This window comes from Diadema antillarum, unplaced genomic scaffold (assembly GCF_040938485.1).
Source record: "Diadema antillarum isolate AM-2024a unplaced genomic scaffold, OU_Dant_1.0 seq00001176_RagTag, whole genome shotgun sequence".
Taxonomy (NCBI): domain Eukaryota; kingdom Metazoa; phylum Echinodermata; class Echinoidea; order Diadematoida; family Diadematidae; genus Diadema; species Diadema antillarum.
In genome coordinates this window covers 154,452-177,209 of record NW_027271979.1, presented here as the reverse complement: position 1 = coordinate 177,209, position 22,758 = coordinate 154,452, and the positions used below count along the sequence as shown (strand labels likewise).

Below are 22,758 nucleotides of genomic sequence, written 5' to 3'. Positions count from 1 at the left end.
AAAAATTTGTACAGAATCAAAAGGTGATCTGGGATACTCATGGATCACCTAATAATCAAATAAGCTACTTCTTCTCTCAAGTACCTGATAAATAGATACAGCTGAGTTTAAGACTAATATTCCTGCGAGGTTACAAAAAGGTAAGGTAGGAACATGTAACATGTACACCATTCCACTACAAAACACTCAACATATTGCAGCAGATTGTGGCGGGACAGGGCACTTTACACATTGTCACACACAGCCTCTTGGAAGAACAAAGCAGTGGTATGTATGTTGCAGCACATCATGACTACTATGCATAGTTCATATATATTTGGTATGCTTTTAACATAGTCAATTCTATTGGCAAGTTTTCACTAGTGATAGCGAGAACTAAAAATAGTTCTTACATCAATACACTTGATGTATCGTACCATTGTTTAATACCATCCATAGCGCTACTGCAACATTTACGTTACAGACTGACAACCTCAGATGTTGTTGAAGCATTGGCCTGCACAATGACAACGCTGCAGTCTGTACGTCAGTGGCTGCATCCATGCAGTGAATTGTAGTCCCACTTTATTTACTGAACGCCAAACAAGAATCTAAGGTCTGCCAGGCTTAGCTTCTGGTTCTTGGTTTGGGCTCTGGAAAAGAAGAGAGACATGAAAAATAATAATTGTTCCATTTTTCTTTTTTTTATGGGAGTCCATGCATCAACAATAAAAGCCCTACACAAAGAGATCTAAAACTTCCTTGATTCAGATGTCTATATTTGAGACCCATGCATATGAGTGATAGAGTTCAGGACACAGTTAAGTCATTAATTACATCACTCCTGTGGTGTTTCCCCATCTTCCATCACTTTTTGTTACTTTTGCAGCTAACAAGTCAACCATAAGGTACAGTGAAAAGAGTGAAACAGCTCATTTTTCAGACTCTTTCATCAAGGCCAAACCTTTTAGGGGATCCTCATGAGTGCATGATTTATTTTTCCCCCTTTCTTGCGTCTTGAGTCGATTGGTAATAATCATGGTGTATCTGGTAGCACTGTTAGATCTCAAATCCATATCCCACTTTATTTGCCAAACTAACGCACTTCAGTTTAAGTGCAGCGCCCCCTTTTTACATGCAGATGAAGTTCATTGTACTTTTTTATTTCAATTTCAATAACACTTTTTCATTGACGATAACCTTTAACCCTCTTTGTATGCAGATAATCCTCATTTCATTTCTATCCCTCATACCAAACTATCATTCCACTGCACTGTCCTAGTGAAGGTATGGCTGTAAAATGTCACTTTTAGCCAAAGTTCACTGATCTTTGACAATAAAGAATCGAGACCTTACAGCCCTGTCCCTTCTTCATTTCTCCTAGACATATATTTCTTCTTCCTAAGTTCAGTGACCTTTGTCATTGAGGCATATCTGACCCTTTGATTGATCCCATAATTGAGAATCTGAGGCATGTCGAAGAATGGATGGCTAAAAAAATGGCTTGTTGTTGTTGTTGTTGATGCTAAAATGTGCTTCAGTCTGCATTGAATAGTTACGCCCACCACTGTCCCACCACTCATATTATATATGGGTGGTGGGACAGATGGGAAAACCCCAAACAAACTGCTTCCAACACCCTCTTTAACCCGTTGAGGATGAGCCGAAGTTGCTACAACATGCATTTCTCCTAGATGCATGCTGAGTATACTCGGGTCTCGTCTTCAATGGGTTTAAGGGCCGTGGGGCAGGCACCCGACCGATAGCGAGGAATGAGAAATGGACCCACCCTGTGAGGACATCTTGGGCCAGCTGAGTCTTCTTCCGCTGCAGCTGAAGGATTCTCTCCTCCACCGTGTCACTGCAGACAAACTTGTGGATGTTGACGCTTCTCTTCTGCCCCACTCGGTAGATCCTGTCACATGCCTGGTCCTCCAGGGCGGGGTTCCTGTCCAAGGCAGGGGATGAGATATGATTAAGTCAGCACCATGTGTTCAGGGAGACTCGTAGCTATTAGTCAACAGGGTTCTGACATCATTCTGGATACCACAGTTCCCATATTGTTACCTAAATGTAATTTTGAAGATTAACCTCATATTATTGACTTTTGAGAACAAATATGAATAGACACCATCAACAGCTCCCCTTGAAACAATCTTTCACCTATCACCAAAAAAATAAGTTTCATTGATATGGCCTGATTACTGCATACATTGTTGACCAGTCAGAAATAATTTTTCTTGTTACACTGGAATGCTGGTCACGAATGCCTTGGAAAAGGAACCCCTAGAATACTGCAAATATAAGTTTTGCTTACATTTGACACATGCTCTCATTTTTGATGACTGAAAAGAGAAGTTACCTCAGGTGACAGGAGTTCAAGCATAAATCAAAGTTAGATACCTGGTAGACATAAACATCCACCAATGCTACAAAGAACCGCAAATTAACTTCCACCCTAAAAAACAGATAAAACAACATGGTCTGTATCATGTCATAAGGTGTCAAGTGGTGTTTTAAAATCAATAAAAGTTTTTACTGACCAGTGCATGTCCAGGAGAAAGAGGTTGTTCCCACCGATGAGGTTCAGCCCCACCCCTCCGGCCCTCAGGGATACCAGCAGCACCTCCCTCCCATGGGGGTTGTTGTTGAAGTCTTCCAGGACCTCGTTGCGCTTCTTGGGCGGGATGTCGCCACGTATGCTCCAGTACTCAAAGCCGGCGGCGGTCAGGTGCGATGCCACAACGTCCAGCATCTGTGTCCACTGGGACACCAGGACACTCTTCATGGGCCGGTCTCGAGGACTCTCGGCTCGAATCTCCTTCAGTCTCCTCATCACCACATTGATCTGGCCAACAGATGAAGTAAAAAACGTTCAGGCCAATGTCACAGACTGTCACAAAATTGTCGCAACTATGCTTGATATGACAGACTACTCACGTTTCCTGCAGTATTATTTTGATATTGAATAGTGCACTAGAACACAATACCACATTCAATGTGCAAAGTTAGGCATATATATCTGTTCTGTAGCACATAGTTCGGAAATATGAGAAGTTTGTGTTCAATATGAATGAAATCAACTTAGCATATATTGTAATTTTTTTTCACTACATGTTTGCAATAGGTTTGCTCTTTTCAGAACCATGGCTAAAACATGATCCACCAAAAACTTCATATAGCACCACCCTACCACGTAAACCACTATCCAGAATATCATCTCTACTTAAACTCCTTAATCGCAGCAACATTTTACCATTGATATTATGAGATAAAGACTTAATCTCTTTTTGTTTTTGTGCACATGGATGGCCTACACATTCCTTGGATTACTGTTTTGTTATTCTTTCTTTAAAATGCTGCCAGCTGTACAAATCTTCTGGTAACAACAATGTCTACCTGGATGAAGCTTGATGTACAGCTTGGATTAAGTTGGCAAATGGTAATTCATGTCAAAATACCTGCCACAGTTTCTTCATGTTCACTTCCTGTTGCACTTTCCCCTCTTCATTCTTCAGGAACATTTTTAAATCACTCTGAGAAGAAAAATACTTTCAAGTCTTGAGGAATTTTATCTACCAGTATGGCCAAATCAAAGTCTATCCTTGAAGTTTGCTTTGTTTCATTACAGTCAACCTAAATCAACATGCTATCAGTACCACATGACTCTGGAGGCTGATGATTTGATAATTATGAACATACACTACAGACACACACCTTCGTGCTGACAAGGGTCGGGTCGTACTTTCGCTGCTTGACCTCCTCCTTGGCCCCAGAAGCACCGCTGTCCTTGTCACTGATTCCAAGCTCCTTCATCTGACTGATTAGGTCGAGGTCGATCCCGTCCGAATCACACGATTCAGTTTCAGGCAGCTGGAGAACGAAGCCGTATCAATGATTGGTGAAGGTATTTTCTTCTAGAGAAAAGGCGCCACAACCTTTGGTTTGGTTATAACTATCCATAAGAAAGATTGCACCATTGATCATTCTGTTTCATAAGAGTCGAAGTGAAAAGCAGGATCGAGCTCAGGATTTAAATCTGTCACCTAATGCTCACCAGGCAGTGGAATTACCGAGTGTGTTGAAGCCAATTCATGGAAGCCACACAATAATCTTGACAGCATGAGAATCCCATCACACGCTTCACATTGCCCATACTCCTCTTCAAATATTACCACCCCTGTAAGAATCCCACTATTCCCACCAGAATCTCACTGGCCCCATCTGAATCCCATAATCCCTTTGCCAATCCCACTACTCCTCTCTAAATCCAACCACCCCTGTCAGAATCCTATCATCCCTACCCAGATCCCACAGGCCCCATGAGAATTCCAGCACCTTCATCAGAATCCCACTGCTTCCTTCACAATCCTGTCACCCCCCTTCAAAATCTCATCGCCCTCTTCAAAATCCCACCTCACCCTTCAGAATCCCACCACCCCTTCAGAATTCCATTGCCCCCTTTAGGATCCCGTCATCCCCTTCAGAATCCCATGGCCCTCATCAGAATCCAACTGCCCTCTTCAGAATCCCACCAACCCCTACAAAATTCCATGGCCCTCCTTCAGGATCCCATCACCACATTCAAAGTCCCACTGCCCCCTTCAGAATCTCACAGCACCCTTCAAAATCCACCATTCAGAATCCCCCCTTCAGAATCTCACCACCCCGCTCAGAATCCAACTGTCCCAATTGGAATCCCACCACCCCCTTCAGAATTTGGTGACCCCCCTCGCCCCACCCCTTTCAGAATCCTACCTGCTTCATAAGGCTGAGATGGCTACAGCATTGCCTCAGTCTCAGAAGGATGACCAGGATGTAGGAAGCGTTCATCTTTCCTCCTGGAGCTGCTCGGTCCAGCTGCTGCATCACTTCCGTTGCCATGGCACCAGGGTACCCTGGCGCTGACTGCGATGCTGCGGAGGGAAGGGTTGGGGCTGAGTTTTGACCTTTGCCCTCGTGCCACCTGATGTACGCCTTGACCGAAGATCTTGTAAACAGCATCACAAGGACAAGAAGGAATACATTAAAAAGCATCAAGGGTTTGTTGGTCAGAGCGCATGGTATCGATATCACCTTATCCCCCATGTCAAAGTTTTTTGCAGAGCAATCAATCGTCATATTCCAGTTTTCAAAATAGACGTTCAAACTTCGAACAGCTGAGAAATCATGTTCAAAGGCTGATTATCAGAGCAATGAAGTCATTCTACAGTCACAAAGTCGAACACTTGAAGAACTCTGAGCCTGGAAAGTGACATCAACAAATATGTAGTCTTGCCCGAATCCGCAAGAAGCAGATTAGTTTCCCATCTGATGGTAAATCAGATCTTGACATTGCACATGAACTGAAATCGCACTTTGCCGCCACTTGCAAACATGTTAACTGCTAATCTAATTATGATGAAGAAGTTGAAAGACACTGTGGATGAACAGAATCAAGAGACTCTGCCTAGAATCTGCTGTTTGGAAGATGAACACCACAGTCAACACCAAGCTCATTTCCATTGATGAAGCTGGGTTCAATCTCTGGACCAAAAGAACCCCTGGATGTGCCAATTGTGAGAGACAGGCAGTAAGCGTTGTTGCTGAACACCAAGGACCGAGGACTAAGCCTACTGATGGCTTTTGCCATGAGAAATAGAAGAGGACTTGTAATATTCACCATGACATGATAAAAGGTGCTATGACTTATGAAAGTTCAACGGTTTCTTGGAGCAAGTTCCCCTTGTTGCTGGACAGAACACATGCATGCTCTTTGACAATGCTCAAGCACATGGTCGAGCACAAGAGACAAACCTACCAGGAAATGCTGAGATCAGATACATTCCGCCATACTCTCCATTTCTAAACATCGTTGAGAATTATTTCTCTTTACTCATAAGGCTGCTGTCTAGAGGGAATTGGCAAATGTCCGTGAAGAGATTCTCCGCCAGTCTCATGAGGATTGAATTGCCACGCTGGCTCAGATTGCTGATCAGATCAAGTTGTCGACGTGATCACCCTACACATGAGCCAGAACCTCTTCCGGCGAATGCAACGTTACCTCCCACAGTGCATGAGACAGAATGACATCAACATGTGAAGACAGTGAAATCATCATATGGAGCTGGAGTGAGTAAAGTCATGCACAGACTACCTTTAATGACTATATAACAGGAATAAACTAAATTTCTTAGTTGATTCTTTTCTTCTTTTCTTTTTGCTTTTGTAAGGGCAGTGCACCACTTTTTTTTAAACGAAAGTACAAAAGAGTAAAGAAACATTCTCTACAAACTGAAACTTGAGGAATATTCTTTTTTTTTAATGGAAGAAATGAAAATACACATGAATGTATTCTTCATGAAACTGTAAAAGAGTACAAAATACATGGAGTATCCAACAAATGTCAGTACACCCCTCACAAAATGTTCATGACAAAAAAATATTTGATGTCTTCGAAGCATTATTGAAATCTTTTCTTTTGTCTCTACAATTACTTTGTCTAAAATACCATGTTTACAGTTTTACCCCAATATTGTCATTCAAATTAAAGTTCATAATGAAAAGAAACATCAAGAGTTCGATGTTTCATAGAGGGTTGTTCTCACTCACATACGATACATTCAAACTTGCTGTTTTTGCATGAAGAAGGATTTTTAATGCTCGGAAGAAGTGAAGAAACATTCTCGAGAAAACTGCTATTAAAAAATATATATAAATTTTCTTTGGCAGGAAAAAAGTATTTATGTACGTAGAAGTTTAGTTGGTTTTTTTTTTCCTATTTTTGCAAGGAAAAAAAATTCTCAGGGAGAAGTACATTAATGAAATAAGTTGCAATATTTGCTTATGACAGTAAAATGTATACATATTTATGTATCTATGAAACTATGATACAAGAGTATGAGAAATGCCGTTTTTTAGGAACAAGATCAATCATGTTCTATGAGATGATGCAACAGACTAATCTTAACAAAAGTAAAACAAGAAATAATTGTGCGTTTATCATGAAAATGATTGGTACATATTTATTCATGAACTGCTACAAAACTGCAGCAAAAGATGTTCAAGAATGATAATTTTTGTAAAAGAATATTTGTTGTTTGAGATAATGCAAGACAGTAAAGAAACATTTTCAAGAAAAATTATTTCTGGTATGTCAGATTCATGGAAGTTTTGTTATTTGGATATCTTTCTTCAGGTGTGCATTCATACAGAAGTTTCAATAAAAAATCATATTTCTTGACACTGTATAGTCTGGGCTTTTTTTTTTGTATGGTGCTGTGTACATTTGTTTGGGTTTTTTTTCGAAATTATGCAAAATAGTTAAGAAACATTCTCAATAAAAATGATTATTAGTATGCATTAGACAATGAAATGTGAATAGCCACAAGCAAGAAAATTTCATCTTTTCTGATGAAATATTGCATGTAAGGAAGTCATGTTCACAAGATGCATGGAAGTTTTATTATTTTAATTTGTTTTCAATGTCTGTGCATTTACGCAAAAGTTTCAATAAAGTTCATATTTCTTGACACCGTAGAACAGGTGTTGGATGTTGATTCATTCAGCTATTATGTGGACATTTGAACGGCCTATAATGACGATCAGTTTCAACCAGTGGAAATTTGACCTGAAAAACCTTCAGAAATTCAACTCTAAAGTTATCTACTAATGACTTCACATATACATGCTTAGGACAGAACTGAAAGAGGGATAATTGTATGTATGTCTGTCTTCATTTGAAAAGCTAAATGTCATTATCTATAATAAAACTAACAGAACACAAGACCTCTACCTTATTACTATCTTTATGATCTATCTGGATACATTTTTTAAAGTGACTGCAATATAGCTTTGATATCACCATTGAAAGAGGATAAACACTCACTTCAAAATACAAGAGAGAAGTGTGAATGTGTTGCTCCTACAAGTAAATACATTACTTTTAAAAGTAAATATATTACTGGGCTCAGCGCAAGGATGACACACAAAATTGTGAAGCGTTCCATACGTTTATTATGAGCCCCCTGGCGGAGACTTCCAATATGAGCTCCCTCTAGGGACATTAATAATGAGCTCCGTTGCGGAGACTTCCAATATGAGCTCCCTCATGGAGACTTTTATTATGAGCTCCATCATGGAGACATTATATTGTATATCTAATAACAATGTTTGATTTCCTGAAGATCTATTATTGTCTGATTTTATGTCAGTATTGTCTGGGGCAAATTATTTATTCTGATTCTATGTCAGTATTGTCTGGGACAAATTACTGTAAACGTGGAAATTTTCGCGGTACATTAATTTTCGCGGATTTCGCACTACGTTCGGCTAGCGCGAATTCAAAAACGCGCGAATATATCTTCGCAATTTTCTATGCACATTTTGAACGGCCTGAATTGTGTGCGCTTCGTCGATGATACTGCTACGTAGTACAGACATGTTTACGCATGTAGCAGTATCATCGCACGCACCGAGCCCACGGCCGATTGGTGTGCTACATCCCCGCGACTACAGTACTAGTACTACAGTACATGTATTGAGTAAAATACATGTACATTGTACTACGTAGTTGAGTGCTTGTACTCGCACTCGCGCCACTCGCTACGCCGCTTTTCATACGCTGGCATCGCTGGATGAAAACAGCGACTGTGTATTAACCTGCTGCGGAGCGCGAATTTAAGAACCCGCGAATATGTTTTCGAGCCGCTCAGCGCGAAAATATTGACGTTTACAGTATTCATTCTGATTTTATGTCAGTATTGTCTGGGGCATATTATTTGTGTTTTTATACGGTCCCATTTTAATCTCTCTCTCTCTCTTCTTTTTCTTTAAAACAACAACAAGTTACAACAGATTACTTCTCTTCTGTATCAATGTCTTCAGGAAGAGGAGGCTAAAGCTTAATCATCACATTGTGAATTATCTTGGAAAGGCAGTGTTCATCAGGAGGGTGTGGATATTATTTCTGTCTGTCTTTCTCTCTCTCTGTCTTACCTGGACTGCTGATACAGCTGATCGTAAACTTTCCTCTCCTCCTCCGAGAGTTGAATCCTGTGACATTTAACAGTCTTTTCTGGCAGCACAACCTTTGAAAAAGAGATAGATGCATGCCAATTACTGTATTTAATTAAATGGTGAAATTTTCATGATCCTTTACATTTTTGTGAAGTTAGGGAATCACACTGTTCATGAAAAATCACGATGTGGCAAAATACTCACAAAAATCATCCCAAAAATTTTCTCCACATGCACTGTCCGAGGCCAGCACACTGGCATTTCAATTTCAAGTGACTACTAGTTTTAGAGCCCTGATGCTATGCTATCAGGCTGCCCTGCTCAAATCTTTGGAATACTCGTACTTTTTCTTTGTGAGAGATTTTTTTCTCATTTCAACTTCAAGCAATGTTTCAAGAAAACGACTTGTTTGAGAAGTCACACGCTCTCCTGAACAGTTGTCTTGGAAGTGCTTTTTGTGCTATTATCACCGTAATGAGAAGACCACAAAGTGTGGAATGAACAACTGCCAAAAATGTCCAATCGACTGTCATTCACAGTAATATCTGTACGCAAGAAATCAGTATGTACCAGAGTCAATAACTTACAGAACAAGAGACCCGCGGGTCTAGCGCTCACCTGAGTATCGCAAGTTCACTTTTCACGCAGTCACTAATCTAAATTATTCACAGCTCTACCAAAATTTGACCAGGCATTCTCAAGTAGAAGATGAAAATGTACAATAAGGGCCCAATTTTTTAAAGATTCCTTAATTTGGGGGGATTGGGGCCCCCTGGGGCCCTCTGGGTGGGGCATGGTGCCCATTTTGATAAATTGAGATCCTGACCCCCTAGGGATGCTACCTGCCAAGTTTGACAAAAATCCATCATGAGGTTTTCAGGAAGATGATGAAAATGTACAATTCAGGCCCCCATTTGGACCCTTCCAACCACCCCTCCCCCCTCCCCCCTACCCAAGAGGGGCACCCCTGGATCTCCTATGAACAAACTTGAAACTACAGTCATTAATGTACTCACTCATAGTATTATCTCAGCTCTATAACTTCTGATTCTAGAGAAGATTTATAAAGATTCCTTCATTTGGGGGGTTTGGGACCCCTGGGGGCCCCCTGGGTGAGGCATGGTGCCCATTTTAACAAATTGAGATCCTAACCCCCTAGGGATGCTACCTGCCAAGTTTGGTGAAAATGGGTGATGGGGTTCTCAAGAAGAAGATAAAAATGTACAATTTAGGCCCCATTAGGACCCCTCCTCACCCCCTCCCCTGGGTCCCAAGGGGGGCACCCCTGATTCTGCCATGAACAAACTTGAAACTACAGTCATCAATGTACTAACTCATAGTATTAACTTAGCTCTATCACTTCTGGTTCTAGAGAAGAAGATTTTTGTGGATTCCTTAATTTTGGGGGGTTTGGGCCCCCTGGGGGCCCCCTGGGTGGGGCATGGTGCCCATTTTAACAAATTGAGTTCCTAACCCCCTAGGGATGCTATCTGCCAAGTTTGGTGAAAATGGGTTATGGGGTTCTCAAGAAGAAGATGAAAATGTACAATTTAGGCCCCATTAGAACCCTTCCCCACCCCCCTCCCCTGGGTCCCAAGGGGGGCACCCCTGATTCTGCCATGAACAAACTTGAAACTACAGTCATCAATGTACTAACTCATAGTATTAACTTAGCTCTATCACTTCTGGTTCTAGAGAAGAAGATTTTTACAGATTCCTTAATTTTGGGGGGTTTGGGCCCCCCTGGGGGCCCCCTGGGGGCCCCCTGGGTGGGGCATGGTGCCCATTTTTACAAATTCAGTTCCTAACCCCCTAGGGATGCTACCAGCCAAGTTTGATGAAAATCGGTCTTGGGGTTTTCAAGAAGAAGATGAAAATGTAAAAAGTTTACGCACGACGCACGACGGACGACGGACGACGGACGACGGACGACGGACGACGGACGACGGACGACGCACGACGCACGACGGACGCCGGACGAAGGGCGATCGCAATAGCTCACTTGAGCCTTTGGCTCAGGTGAGCTAAAAATACTGACAAAAGGAGATGTGTGCATCTTTCCATGTATCAGTAAAATCATTTTGACCTGTAATTGGCAGGCTCTAGATTAAAAGTTTCATCACACGTTTCCCAATAACCTCTGCTCAATTCTGAGAATTACCTTTCACACTGTCATAACCTACTATATCAGTATATGCCTAACGTGTATTATTGATTTACACTTTTGTGCCCCTGTATCAAATTGCATCAAACAATTAGCTAGATCAAATGATTAGCTATTTTGATTTACTAAAATGTATGTTACTACAAAACAAAACTTAATGATTCATGCAGACTGATATCAAATTAAATGTGTAGTAAGAACAACAATGATTTTCAGTAATTCAAACGGTCCTGATCAAGGAATTCAATGAAATTTTGCATACAAAACAAATGGAGAGTTGCTGAACATCTACATCACATCAAATTACCAATTTGTCTTACTCTAAACTTCATTAATTCAAAACATTGTTGTGTGTGTCTAATTTATTCTCAAAATTTTCACTGATCTACTTCTCTGATTTTTCTGTTTTCATCCGCAGCAACACAATATCAGGATGGAATTCCCCTTCAAAGTGAGCTATAGGAATGCCAAAAAAGTTTTTTGAAACAAACTCCTATGCTAATAATAGGCATTGCCATGGAAATGTGACTCACCAGTGGCTTCCCATTTGCCATCTTCTGGTCCTTGGTTCTCCTCAGGAGCAAGCTTTTGACCAATGTGTGCAGCCGGTCTGACCCTGTCAATAGAATTGTTGTCATCCCAAAATTAACAAAGCTACTGATGTGCGTTTACAATAGGACTGTCGCGACGTGAGGTAGATTTGCAGCTTGTTGAGTGTCATCTTCGTAGAGGTGGCAGATGCAAAATATCAATCAAAGCGTTAACAGCTGCCTGTTTCAAATGGTCATAAGTGTCACACATGATCGCACAGATGTTAAAAAAAAACAACCCTGAAGTTGACTATTTTTATGCATAACAGTCGCATACTGCTCCTCCTTCAAATAGCTCATTGTGAAATCCTCTGATTACACAGATAAATGAAATAAGAGGACTAAAGCTTTCCTCTGAACTGCTGAATTTGGTCATCTGAACTCACATCAAAGCTGTGGCATTACACCAATGTATTACAGTTGTCAATGAATGATACTTGACTTAACTGAACTCGATTTGCAGGCTGAAATGTGTGTTATTGTTGTTTTTTAAACCCCTTTTGGCATTTCTTGTCATTGACCGTACCTGAATTTAACAAGTTTTAGAGGGAGCACTAACTGAAATTTAAAACAGAGTGCATAAATAAATAATGCAAATATGTATTATCTAATAGCTGTCCCTATTCAAGTTTGTTTCTAGACAGGTACATGTATATGTCGCTTTTAGAGAAAAACATTTCACAAAGATATGACCGCAAATTAAAAGACAGATTTGTAATGTGTCAGTTGGTGGCAATGTGTCAGTCAGTAGGTCTGAAGCAATGCAATCTTTTACTGTAACAAATGTTGTCACCAACTGAAGGAGGAGGAAAATCAAACACTGAGAGAAGGAGGTAGATAGAAAGAGACAGGGAATAAACTTACTCCGCCCAGCGTTCTCTACTTGTCTCTTCCAAACCTGGTATTCATCAAATGGACTACACCTCAAGAACCTAGTTACAGAAGATAAGAAGCATCAGAGTCAAGAGTCAACATGCACTGTTTGCAGCCAATCCTTCATGAACTGAGTTATCAACAAATTACCTTATATTCATGATAAACAAATTCATGCTTTGCTCTTGAAGTAGTAATATAAAGTGAAGACAATAGGTAAACAAACTTGATTGAGATGATTTAATTTCTCACTTATAAAATCTTTTTTTTTAAATACTCACATAACACTTACAAGTTCTAAGAGTAATCCATCTCATAAAATTAGTCTTGTGGATATGCTGCCAACAGGCATGTTATAGGTGATGAGTTTGAGTCTCACTGGAAGAACTGACCTTCCTTTACAATCACCACATCGAGCAGGGCACTGTTTTACAACATCATACATCATGGTTGCTATGGAAACATGGAGTGAAAAAAAAAAACCCAAACAAGCCAGTGATGTTGTCCTGACTGGATGTTGATGGTAGTAATGTATCAATAAAGGATGCGTGAAGCATGTATGAAGGATCTATGAGTGTCTGTGCAGATGTGGTGTGGAAGCCAGATAACACACATGACCGTTGTCATGACTACGTCTGATAGGATGACACTGACCTGAGGAGAGAGAACATGTCCAGAAGGTTGTTCTGGATGGGCGTGCCCGTCACCGCCCAGCGCGCCCTGGCCCTGAGGCGGCAAGCGGCAATGGCCGTCTGACTCTTGTGGTTCTTGATGGCATGGGCTTCGTCCAAGACGATGCGGTCCCAGAGGATCTGGAGCAGGAGCGGCTGACTTTGTTTGCTGGGCGGGGCATCCTCATCCTGTCATCGATTTGAAATGATTTCTCGATTCTGTTTGTGTACATCACTTGCTTCCAAAGTTGTTGAGATGACTTAGCCATTAAACAGTGACTTTGTGACTCTCACCTATCTCAGAGAGGTTCTTAATTATAGATCAGATGTCACAGGGGATACAGCAAGGACATTTCCAGACTCTCTACGCACAACCCGATGTCTCTAGTCTAACTCTTCTTCAAAAAAGGCAATAATTTAATTCTTACCGCATTTGTAAAAAAAAAACACACAGAAAAAGAACTTTTGAGCTCCTTTGAATTCCACATGAATAAAGTAAGCAGAAATATAATCATATGGTTAACATTTCACTGCCCCTAGTCCAATTGAGGATCCACTGCTTGTAACACAAAAGTTTGTTGGTGTTGTAGATTCATTTCGAAGACAATGAAATCATTTCTGGATAATCTTTTCCACAGAGCATCCCACTGTTATGTTTTTTCCCATAAAATTTGTAATAAAGTATTCACAATAGATTGAAATGTTGTAGCCCACCCCTCACATGGTTCTGTACTCTCAGACTCCCAAAGGTACCCATCAGGTAGCCATGTGTTGACCAGTATGCAGATTTAGCCTTGAAAAATGAAAGAATCCTTTGGCTTTGCGATATTTCACATCAAATGCTTGAAGATATTTCCGTCTTCTCAATTCCCCCCTCCACAAAGAAACAAATAAAAGCCACCAAATCTATATCACACTATGCAGCTGAGGGAAATACTCCTGTATGTTTCCCTCTATGTGCTAACAATGACTTCCATTGACTGATTTCTGTTCAAGAATCACCATAAAAATGCTTTAACTGACTTCAAGATCAGTGAGGATTTGTTAATAGACAAAATATACAGTAGATGTTCCTCGAAGGAAGTAATTTGTATGGCGGATTGATTGTCAAAGTATAGAGTTTATGGTCTACCATGCATCAGCATGTATGGTGAACGTAAACTCTACACCTTCCCAGAATGTACGCTGTAATAACAAACAAACAAACAAACATACACACACACAAAAACACTTCAAGCTGGACAAACCTTGACAGGCTCCAAGCCTTTGTCCTCTTCCAGAAGATGCTTCAACTCATTGCTGACCACCTTGTAGGTAGTGAACACCATGTCGTGACCAGCGAGCCTCCCGGCGTTCTTCTCGCGGCCGGGGCCGTGGTAGAGGTAGACGCTGAGTTGGCTCGGCTCACAGCGCCTTTCCACCTCCTTGGCCCACTGGTGCATCAGGGAGGCGGGGCATACCACCAGGGTGCAGGATGACTTGATGACACCTGCCTCGGCCACTGCCGTAGAGTCTGGGGTCAAATCGCAATCATGGGCATTTAATGAAATTCGGTAAAATCCCTTTACTCGTTCCTACGACTTTAATGCTCCCAAACGAGATTCCTTTTGCCCATCAACAAGGAAAGGACAGCTCAGTAATTTGTCTGTGCCAAAGCAGTCAACTGAACCCAGGAGATGAATAGAGTGTGCACTGGACTCACAAATTCTTCTGTTATACACTATATAAAGACACCATAATGGGGTAAGCGAAAGTCAAAATCTAGTGAGCTTAGCCTTGATTGCTACATACGCTTTCATACAAGTTTTACAGCAAAATGAGCACACTCCAATGTTGGAAAAGGTAAATCTACACAACGTCGCTGGGGCGACAAGACCTCGTATCTACAAAATGTCCAATGTTCAGGAGAGCAAAAAAACATGGCAGCTAAAGCACTATATCCAATGGGATAGACATTCCTTTGACATGCCGTGGTGGCTTCATTTTGGGGGTAAGACATCTAGGGTTTGGACAGGACATCACTTAACTGATTATCTGACCATTAATCCAAAAAAGTCATTTTCACCAAAATTGCAGATACAAGGCGTTGTCACCCCAGCGACGACAAAATCTGTCACAATTCTGAGACAGAAAAAGAACAGATACTGATAGCAGAAACTGTAATCTTTTGATCAAAGTCACTTTTCTACTCATGTGACACTACAAATAAACATTCAAATAGGCCCCAAATGCAGACAACCTGGAGTATATTTTAGGAACCGGGTACACCTGGTTTCCGTCAATGAGTTGAAACAACAGGAACCTGGTATTCTTGGTTCTTGGAAGGAACAGATTAATTTCCTGAAAATCCAATCGCCCATGCTTTTCTGTTGGCATATATGTCATGATGCAGGCATATGCTCTCAGTGCAGCATATATATGGTGTTATTTTCCAATTACGTGTCATGTATGAGGGCATCCATTAAGTGAACTTCAAATGAAATGCTACATTTTACCGTTTCTCACAGTGACAAAATCCAGTCAAGTAAACCAAAATGCGGTTCTTCTGCAACAGAAGCATTAGATTTTAAGCTGTAAGGTTTAGCAGAGAAGAACAGCACACACACAACAAGAAGCTTTAACAAAAGATTTAGTTTTAGAGCGGGATAGAATCCTTACCTTTCTCTGGTTTTTGAGACCCAGTGAGTTGCTTGTGTTTCATGACCAGAGATATCATAGTGAGAGTCTTGCCCAGTCCCATATCATCAGCTGGATACATGATACGAGAGAGAGAGAGCGAGTGTGTGTTCATTACGGGAGTCTGGCAAACACACACTCACATACACTGAAGCATACACTCATGCACACATATACATTTTAATTCTTTTTATTAAGTTTCATTCAATTAACCCGTTGAAGATGAGTCCCAAGTATACTCAGGCAAGTGTCTATGGGAAATGCACATGTTGTATAGCAAAATCAGCCCATCCTCAACAGTTTGATACATAAAATAATATAATATGGTACTACATCACAGTGACAAAATAACAAAACTTTATCATTAACATAATATAGCAATAAACAATTTTTTAAAATCCTTTATTTCTTTGTATTCTTGTATAAAAAATACACAAAAGTTTTTGAGTAAAGAAAGAACCCGTGTTTATCAAAAGACAGTGCAACAAGCCCAGACCCCCTCCCCCTTCTCCCCATTGCAAGTTTCTTCCTTTCCATCCAATCAAACCCGAAGGTAACCTTCAATCTACAAACCTATTCAAATGCACTTCTAATAGCCACCTTTCCACCCTGTTAATGTCCTATTTACCCCTATATATTTATCCCACGTATATAAATGCACTTCTTCACACACACACACACACACACAGACAGACAGACACACAGACACACACACACACACACACACACACACACACACACACACACACAAAGATAAGAATGAGGAAACTCAAAGTGTACAAAGTGTGACTAACCAAGTATCCCACCACACGGGTGCTGTTTCTCTCTCCACACCAACCAAGCGAGGGCGTGTTTCTGATGTGGCATCAAATTGACCTGCAGTCCTTGAGGGTCATCCGATTCTGTCTCCGGCGAAGGACAAGTTTCAAGTGCTCTGTAAGCCAAGAGAGAAAGAAACAACACACCTTAGTCGCAAAAACTGACTTCACTAGTTAACGATTTTTCCCCCTTTTAAATGTACAGTATGTTCTTTTTTTTGCATTACACTGATTTGTGGCAATTGTATCTGAAAAATATTTGCGATATTGAAAATGGAATTTGATTTTTGATATGAATTATGTGTCATAAAGCTGTCAGTTGCTCGTAAAAAATGTCCGGGGAGAACTTTATCTACGCTGTATTCTGTCATTGGTCATTCAAGGCCAATCTAATCACTTTGATGATTCTGAGCTCATTTGTTTAATTACTATGATTCTAGCTCACATCTCATAATCTGTTATGGGCTTTTACTTGATTTGCTTTCCATCTAGATCACATTCTTTTTAGATTACTGCATTAATGGAAAAAATGATATGTCATTCCCTTCTAAATAAATCATTCTGATTCAATACATCCACATGTATAGCATTTATGTCTATGTATTCCGTTAAGTTATGTCATTGTTTATGTATTCAGTGAAATCATGTCACCATAAGTAACTTACTGTTATATCATGATAATCACACATTGCTATCTTGAAATGCTCCTTCATTACAAACATGCAATAGAAGGCTAAGCAGTAATCAAAGAGACACATCAGCCATCATAGGTTTATATCACAGTTGAAGATTGGAATCAGTAAAATTACAGAACAAAGTGGAGTAAACAAACTACATAATGCCAGAAATTTGCCCATTTTTTGGAATTACTTGTGAAGCTTTTCCAGGGCATCACTGATGGTGGAATTGACTTCCCGTTGCCTGGATACCGTCATCCGGCCACCATATAGCTGCTGCATCTGAGGTTGGGCTGCGAGTGAAAAATCAGGGTCATTATTCAGGCTGTCATGTAACTGTCCCAGTGCCTATTTTGTTATTTGCTTCTATATGGTGCTGCATATAGAAACCCTAAGACCAGATGAGAGAACATTTGCATGTTGCAATTCTTCATACATTCAGGATAAGATAAATGGGGCTACCATGAATACATATGCACCAACATATTAGTCAGTGGGCGTACACAGCTTACAAAGAATAGATAGATATGAATGGTAAAAATGAAACTAATGAATCATTTTTCACTGATTTCTGACAAAATATTGCAAGTACCAATGCAGTTACCAAGGTTTACAAAAACCATCTACACTCTGAGGTCATTGACCTCTGTATTGACAAAGTATTAAGGAACATAAAACGGTATACAAACCGATGATGACTGACCTGCATACTGATATGGTAGATATATGGTTTGTGGCTGATTGGACAGTCCAGTATTGGTTACAGCTGACTGAAGTGGCAGGAAATGTTGCTTAATAGAAGTCTGTTGCATGGCGGGTTTCTTCTGAGTTGTGGGGTTCGAAGCAGTTGCAGCTGCAGATAAACATGAGGTGTGAAAAAAAAGACAAATAAATAATAAAACTAGACTGCAGGGAATGTGAGTACAGTCCCACCTCTATAATCCAGCCCTCTCTTATCCAGACTTCTCTATTATCTGGACACCTCCAGGCAATGAAGGCCAGAAAAAAAAAAAAAAAACCTATTTCAAACACAATCAAAACTACAAAACTCACAGAATTTACCTATAATATTCCCTGCAGATACATGGGATGAATTTTACAGTATGATGTTTCAATTTCATGACTATGATTTTAAGTAGACAAGAATAAATTACAATTCTGTTGGGGTGTACACTACCTATGTAGCTAATACTGGGTTGGCAGCCTAATTGTACTCATTGCTTCTCCCATACCCAACCAAATTACTTATCCGGACGGGCTTCAGGCCCCACATGGATGGATAACAGAGGTCGGACAGTAATTCAAAATAATAATAATAATAATAACAATAACAATAATAATAATAATAATAATAATAATAATAATAATAATAATAATAATAATAATAATAATAATAATAATAATAATAATAATAATAATAATAATAATAATAATAATAATAATAATAATAATAATAATAATAATAATAATAATAATGAGACTCTTATAAAGCGCTCATTTCTACCTAAAAAAAAAGATACTCAAGGTAAATGTAAAACTTTTCATAACACAAACATTAATCCCGAGATACAATTATATGCTCCTTGTCAGATATGTGATGCTATCAATGCAATGTCATGTAACATGAGAAATTTTCTAATAAGCCAGAGCTTTATGGGAAGGAATCCTTCATACTGGTTTGCTGAATCACAAGTGGTCATAACTTAAAGCCACAAAGTAAAAATGGCATTGGAAGGCATTGTGGAATGTGATATCATTAGAAATGAGGCAAGCACTTAAAAGTAACCAAATCATTATTCTGTAACAAAGGTAATCGAGAACAAGTCAGGACTCCAAAAGAAAGAAGAAAAAGGACAAGCTTGGCCAATCCTCTCAACAAAAGGCTAAATATAAAAAGAAGTAAAAACCCAACTCCCAAAGCCATGATACAAAGTATGACAATTACATGGATGTACTTAGCTATCCATTGCAGTACACTCATATTCATTCCATTTAGTTTATTTATTTATTTATTTATTTTTTGGCTAACTTGTGGTCCTAAAGAACCACCACCCCCCCCTACAACTTTTTTTGTCTTTTTTTTTTTTTGCTATTGCAGCTTCTCTCCTTCATGTGTCCATAAAATAACAAGAAAGGCACAACTTTGCAATATATAGGCTCCTAATCTACCAAAGCTTGATGTTGTGGCCTAATGAGGGAGAAAGTTACCGAGTGATATTTGATTTTGTTGCGGTGTCTTTTGAGAGAGGGCCAGTTGGTCCAGCTTCCTGATAGCTCTCTCCAATTCAAACGCCTGCTGCTTCAACCTCTCTCCGTTGTCTGGTAGACTACCGAGTGGAATCTTCTTCATCAGCTCCTGGAGGGAAAAGTGGAAGCTTGAAAACATGTTGAATATGACTCAATATTGTCTATTCAGAGAAATATATTTATGACAACTGCATTGTGTATGTGTATACATTCGTATCCCGGCAATTACCCCCAGAGGGCATTTACCCCCCGGCAAAATACTGGCTAGTGGTAAGGTTAGAGTAAAGATTAGGGTTAGGGTTAGGTTTAGGGTTAGGAGTTTGGATTAGGGTTAGGGTTAGATTCAGGATTAGGATTAGGGCCAGGGGAAGGGTGCGGGGTAATTTCCCAGGGGGTAATTGCCCTAGACCCGTATACATTGTATACATGCGAATTGAGAGAATGCAGCAATATCAATGGAATACATCAGTGAAAGTTACAAGAAAATCGGACAATCTGTTCAAAAGTTTTGAATTTTTAAAGTTTCTGTACAGTTACGGCTGGATGAGAAGACTACTACAGTTTGTGATGTCACATGCGTAGAACGATATACAGTAAACCTCGGATAAGTCGACGTCGAGTGAGTCGAAAATCACTTAACTCGAAGCAAAATAAGAAGTCCCGATTTTTCCCTATGTGTTTTCTCTAAGAAATATTTGGATAAGCCGAAGTACGAGAGTCGAATTTCGGCTGTGTCGAAGTAAAACATTCAGTCCCTTTTGTACATAATACACGTAGTTTACATCACTTGAGCCGAAGAAGATTTGTCTGGCATTCTCATTACACTTAGAGAACAAAAAAATCGGCATGTCGAAGAACCCCGTCCCTGGCCCGCTGCAGGTAAGCATGCACACTCACCGTACCGCTCTGCACGCATGTCGAATACATACACATGTATACATGTATACACACAGCACATCGATCCATATACTTTATCCATACACACAGCACATCCATACTTTATCCATGTCAAGCCAGAACTCCTTGGTCAACCAATCGCTGCTTTAATATTTTAGTGACAGGCCAAGTGGGCGGAGCTTGTTTGTGCGTGCCCGACTGGCTGTACAGTTTTGTTCAATGGAGGTGGGATGGGCCTGGGAGAGTGTTTGTCTCAGGGTAGGTTGACAGAGATGGCTACCTATATTGCACCATAGACATAGCACATGCACATTGCCACATTAGCGCAGACATTCTCAGAACTACTTTTAACTACTAGTATTGATACAAATTCCATGTTCAATTTAGAACAAAATAAGAACATTATCTTCAAGAACAGACAAATTTGAATGCAAACACACACACGCACACACACACACACGCATGCAAATGTACTATAATACATGTACATAACTGTGAGTCGAAAAAAAATCGACTCTCGCCAGAGTCGAATTTCACTTAAGTCGACGCATTTTTGTCAGTCCCGAGAGCTTCGACTCATGCGAGGTTTACTGTAATAAAAATATAAAAGAGAATTCCAAAAAATATGACTTTAAAAAAAAAAGTACACATTTCTCTAACTTGTTACTGACATACGTTCAGGGTAATATTATTCCCCCTACCTTCTGAAAGAGGCAAGTCGAGTGCTCTTTTATAAAGGAGAGAAGCAAAAATATGCTGATTTTCTTTAGATGTTCTATATTTCATTCTTCACATGTGACATCACAAGCTGTAGTACTCTTCTCATCCAGTGATGGCGGCACTGAAACTTCAAAAATTCAAAACTTTTGAACAGATTGTCCGATTTTCTTCTAACTTTCACTGATGTGTTCCATCGATACTGCTGCATTCTCTCAATTCGCATGTATATGAAGGTGAACTTGCCCTTTTAACAATATACTGAGTATACTACTTGTAGCTACTGCAGAGTAGCAATGGATCACTCCATGCTCTTTCTTTGATGTTTAAGATGAGAAAAATCCACAAAACTTTTTTTTTTTAAAGGATGTACATATACAATTTAAAGAAAATTGCCTTCAAAATCTTGTGACGAATGAGGAGGGCGTTGTTGGAAAGGTATAGTCTTTTTCTTTTCTTTCTTTCTTTTTTTCTTTCTCTCTAAAGTGCATAGAGACCTTGTCAAAGGTATTATGCGCTATATAAGAACAGTAATAATAATAATAATAATAATAATAATAATAATAATAATAATAATAATAATAATAATAATAATAATAATAATAATAATAATAATAATAATAATAATAATAATAATATTAATAATAATAATATTTTTTCTTGAGCTTATTTGACTTGTTGACAACAGTAAGCGCCTCAAGTATTGTTTAAGGGATGGTAACACTTTAAGTCATGTGTCCTTTGAGTTCTTGCTGTTGTTGCTGTTGTTCTTATAGTCCTGACTGATGTCGTTAAAACTGTTTAACACTTCTATAGAAAGACAAAGGAAAGCACGATGGCAATCTTCAGGGTCCATATTCATGCCTGACCTTCTGTTTGTTCAGCTGTCTCTCGTAGGCCTTTCTCTGCGCCAACATGGAGGGCGGATAGACCACACCAGACTGGACTACTTGTTTCTCTCCCATTGGTTGTAGAGTGGAATGGCTGGATGGCGCTGTTGACTGACATATGTGTGTTGGTGCACCAGGCTGGGCAGAAGGTGGTGAATTACTGGTAGGCACATTTGGGTTGGTGCTACATGTCATCGCTGCTTCTCCTCTGCTCTGAATGCTGTAAGGTTTCTCTGTTCATTGTTGTAATGGAAAATAGCATCAATTTTTGACATTAAAAAGACATAAAATGTGTGCCCCATAAATCTCTGCAGGCATGGCAAAAAAAGGAAAAATTCTGAATGAACACCTTGACCTTATCAGTTTTAAAGCTTCCTTAAAGTTAATGTGGTAACATGCATTCCCATTTTTGTTTTAAGCTGGACTAGGTATGAATAAACTTGATCCAACTATCACAAAAATTATGGAAATAATTGCAAAATTTCAGACTATGACTTATGCCTATACAAGCCTCAGCAGGTTACCAAAAGAATTTCATGCAATCCTCCTGGATTATTACTGT

The 22,758-nt window shown here is 39.7% G+C and overlaps 1 protein-coding gene across 1 annotated transcript in view; it reads right to left on the bottom strand.

The window, feature by feature from the left end:
- Positions 1-568: 568 nt before the first annotated feature.
- Positions 569-22,758, bottom strand: part of LOC139744444 (transcription termination factor 2-like) — a 28,874-nt gene continuing 6,684 nt past the window's right edge. The window contains exons 6-21 of the mRNA XM_071654881.1: positions 22,176-22,429; positions 19,654-19,801; positions 18,149-18,298; positions 17,639-17,738; positions 16,745-16,884; positions 15,933-16,022; positions 14,522-14,787; positions 13,258-13,463; positions 12,595-12,662; positions 11,674-11,750; positions 8,956-9,047; positions 4,738-4,969; positions 3,697-3,852; positions 2,523-2,827; positions 1,769-1,927; positions 569-632 (exon numbers count right to left, since the gene is read on the bottom strand). Coding sequence (XP_071510982.1) covers positions 569-632; positions 1,769-1,927; positions 2,523-2,827; positions 3,697-3,852; positions 4,738-4,969; positions 8,956-9,047; positions 11,674-11,750; positions 12,595-12,662; positions 13,258-13,463; positions 14,522-14,787; positions 15,933-16,022; positions 16,745-16,884; positions 17,639-17,738; positions 18,149-18,298; positions 19,654-19,801; positions 22,176-22,429 — 2,507 coding nt within the window. The remainder of the gene's footprint in view (positions 633-1,768; positions 1,928-2,522; positions 2,828-3,696; positions 3,853-4,737; positions 4,970-8,955; positions 9,048-11,673; positions 11,751-12,594; positions 12,663-13,257; positions 13,464-14,521; positions 14,788-15,932; positions 16,023-16,744; positions 16,885-17,638; positions 17,739-18,148; positions 18,299-19,653; positions 19,802-22,175; positions 22,430-22,758) is intronic.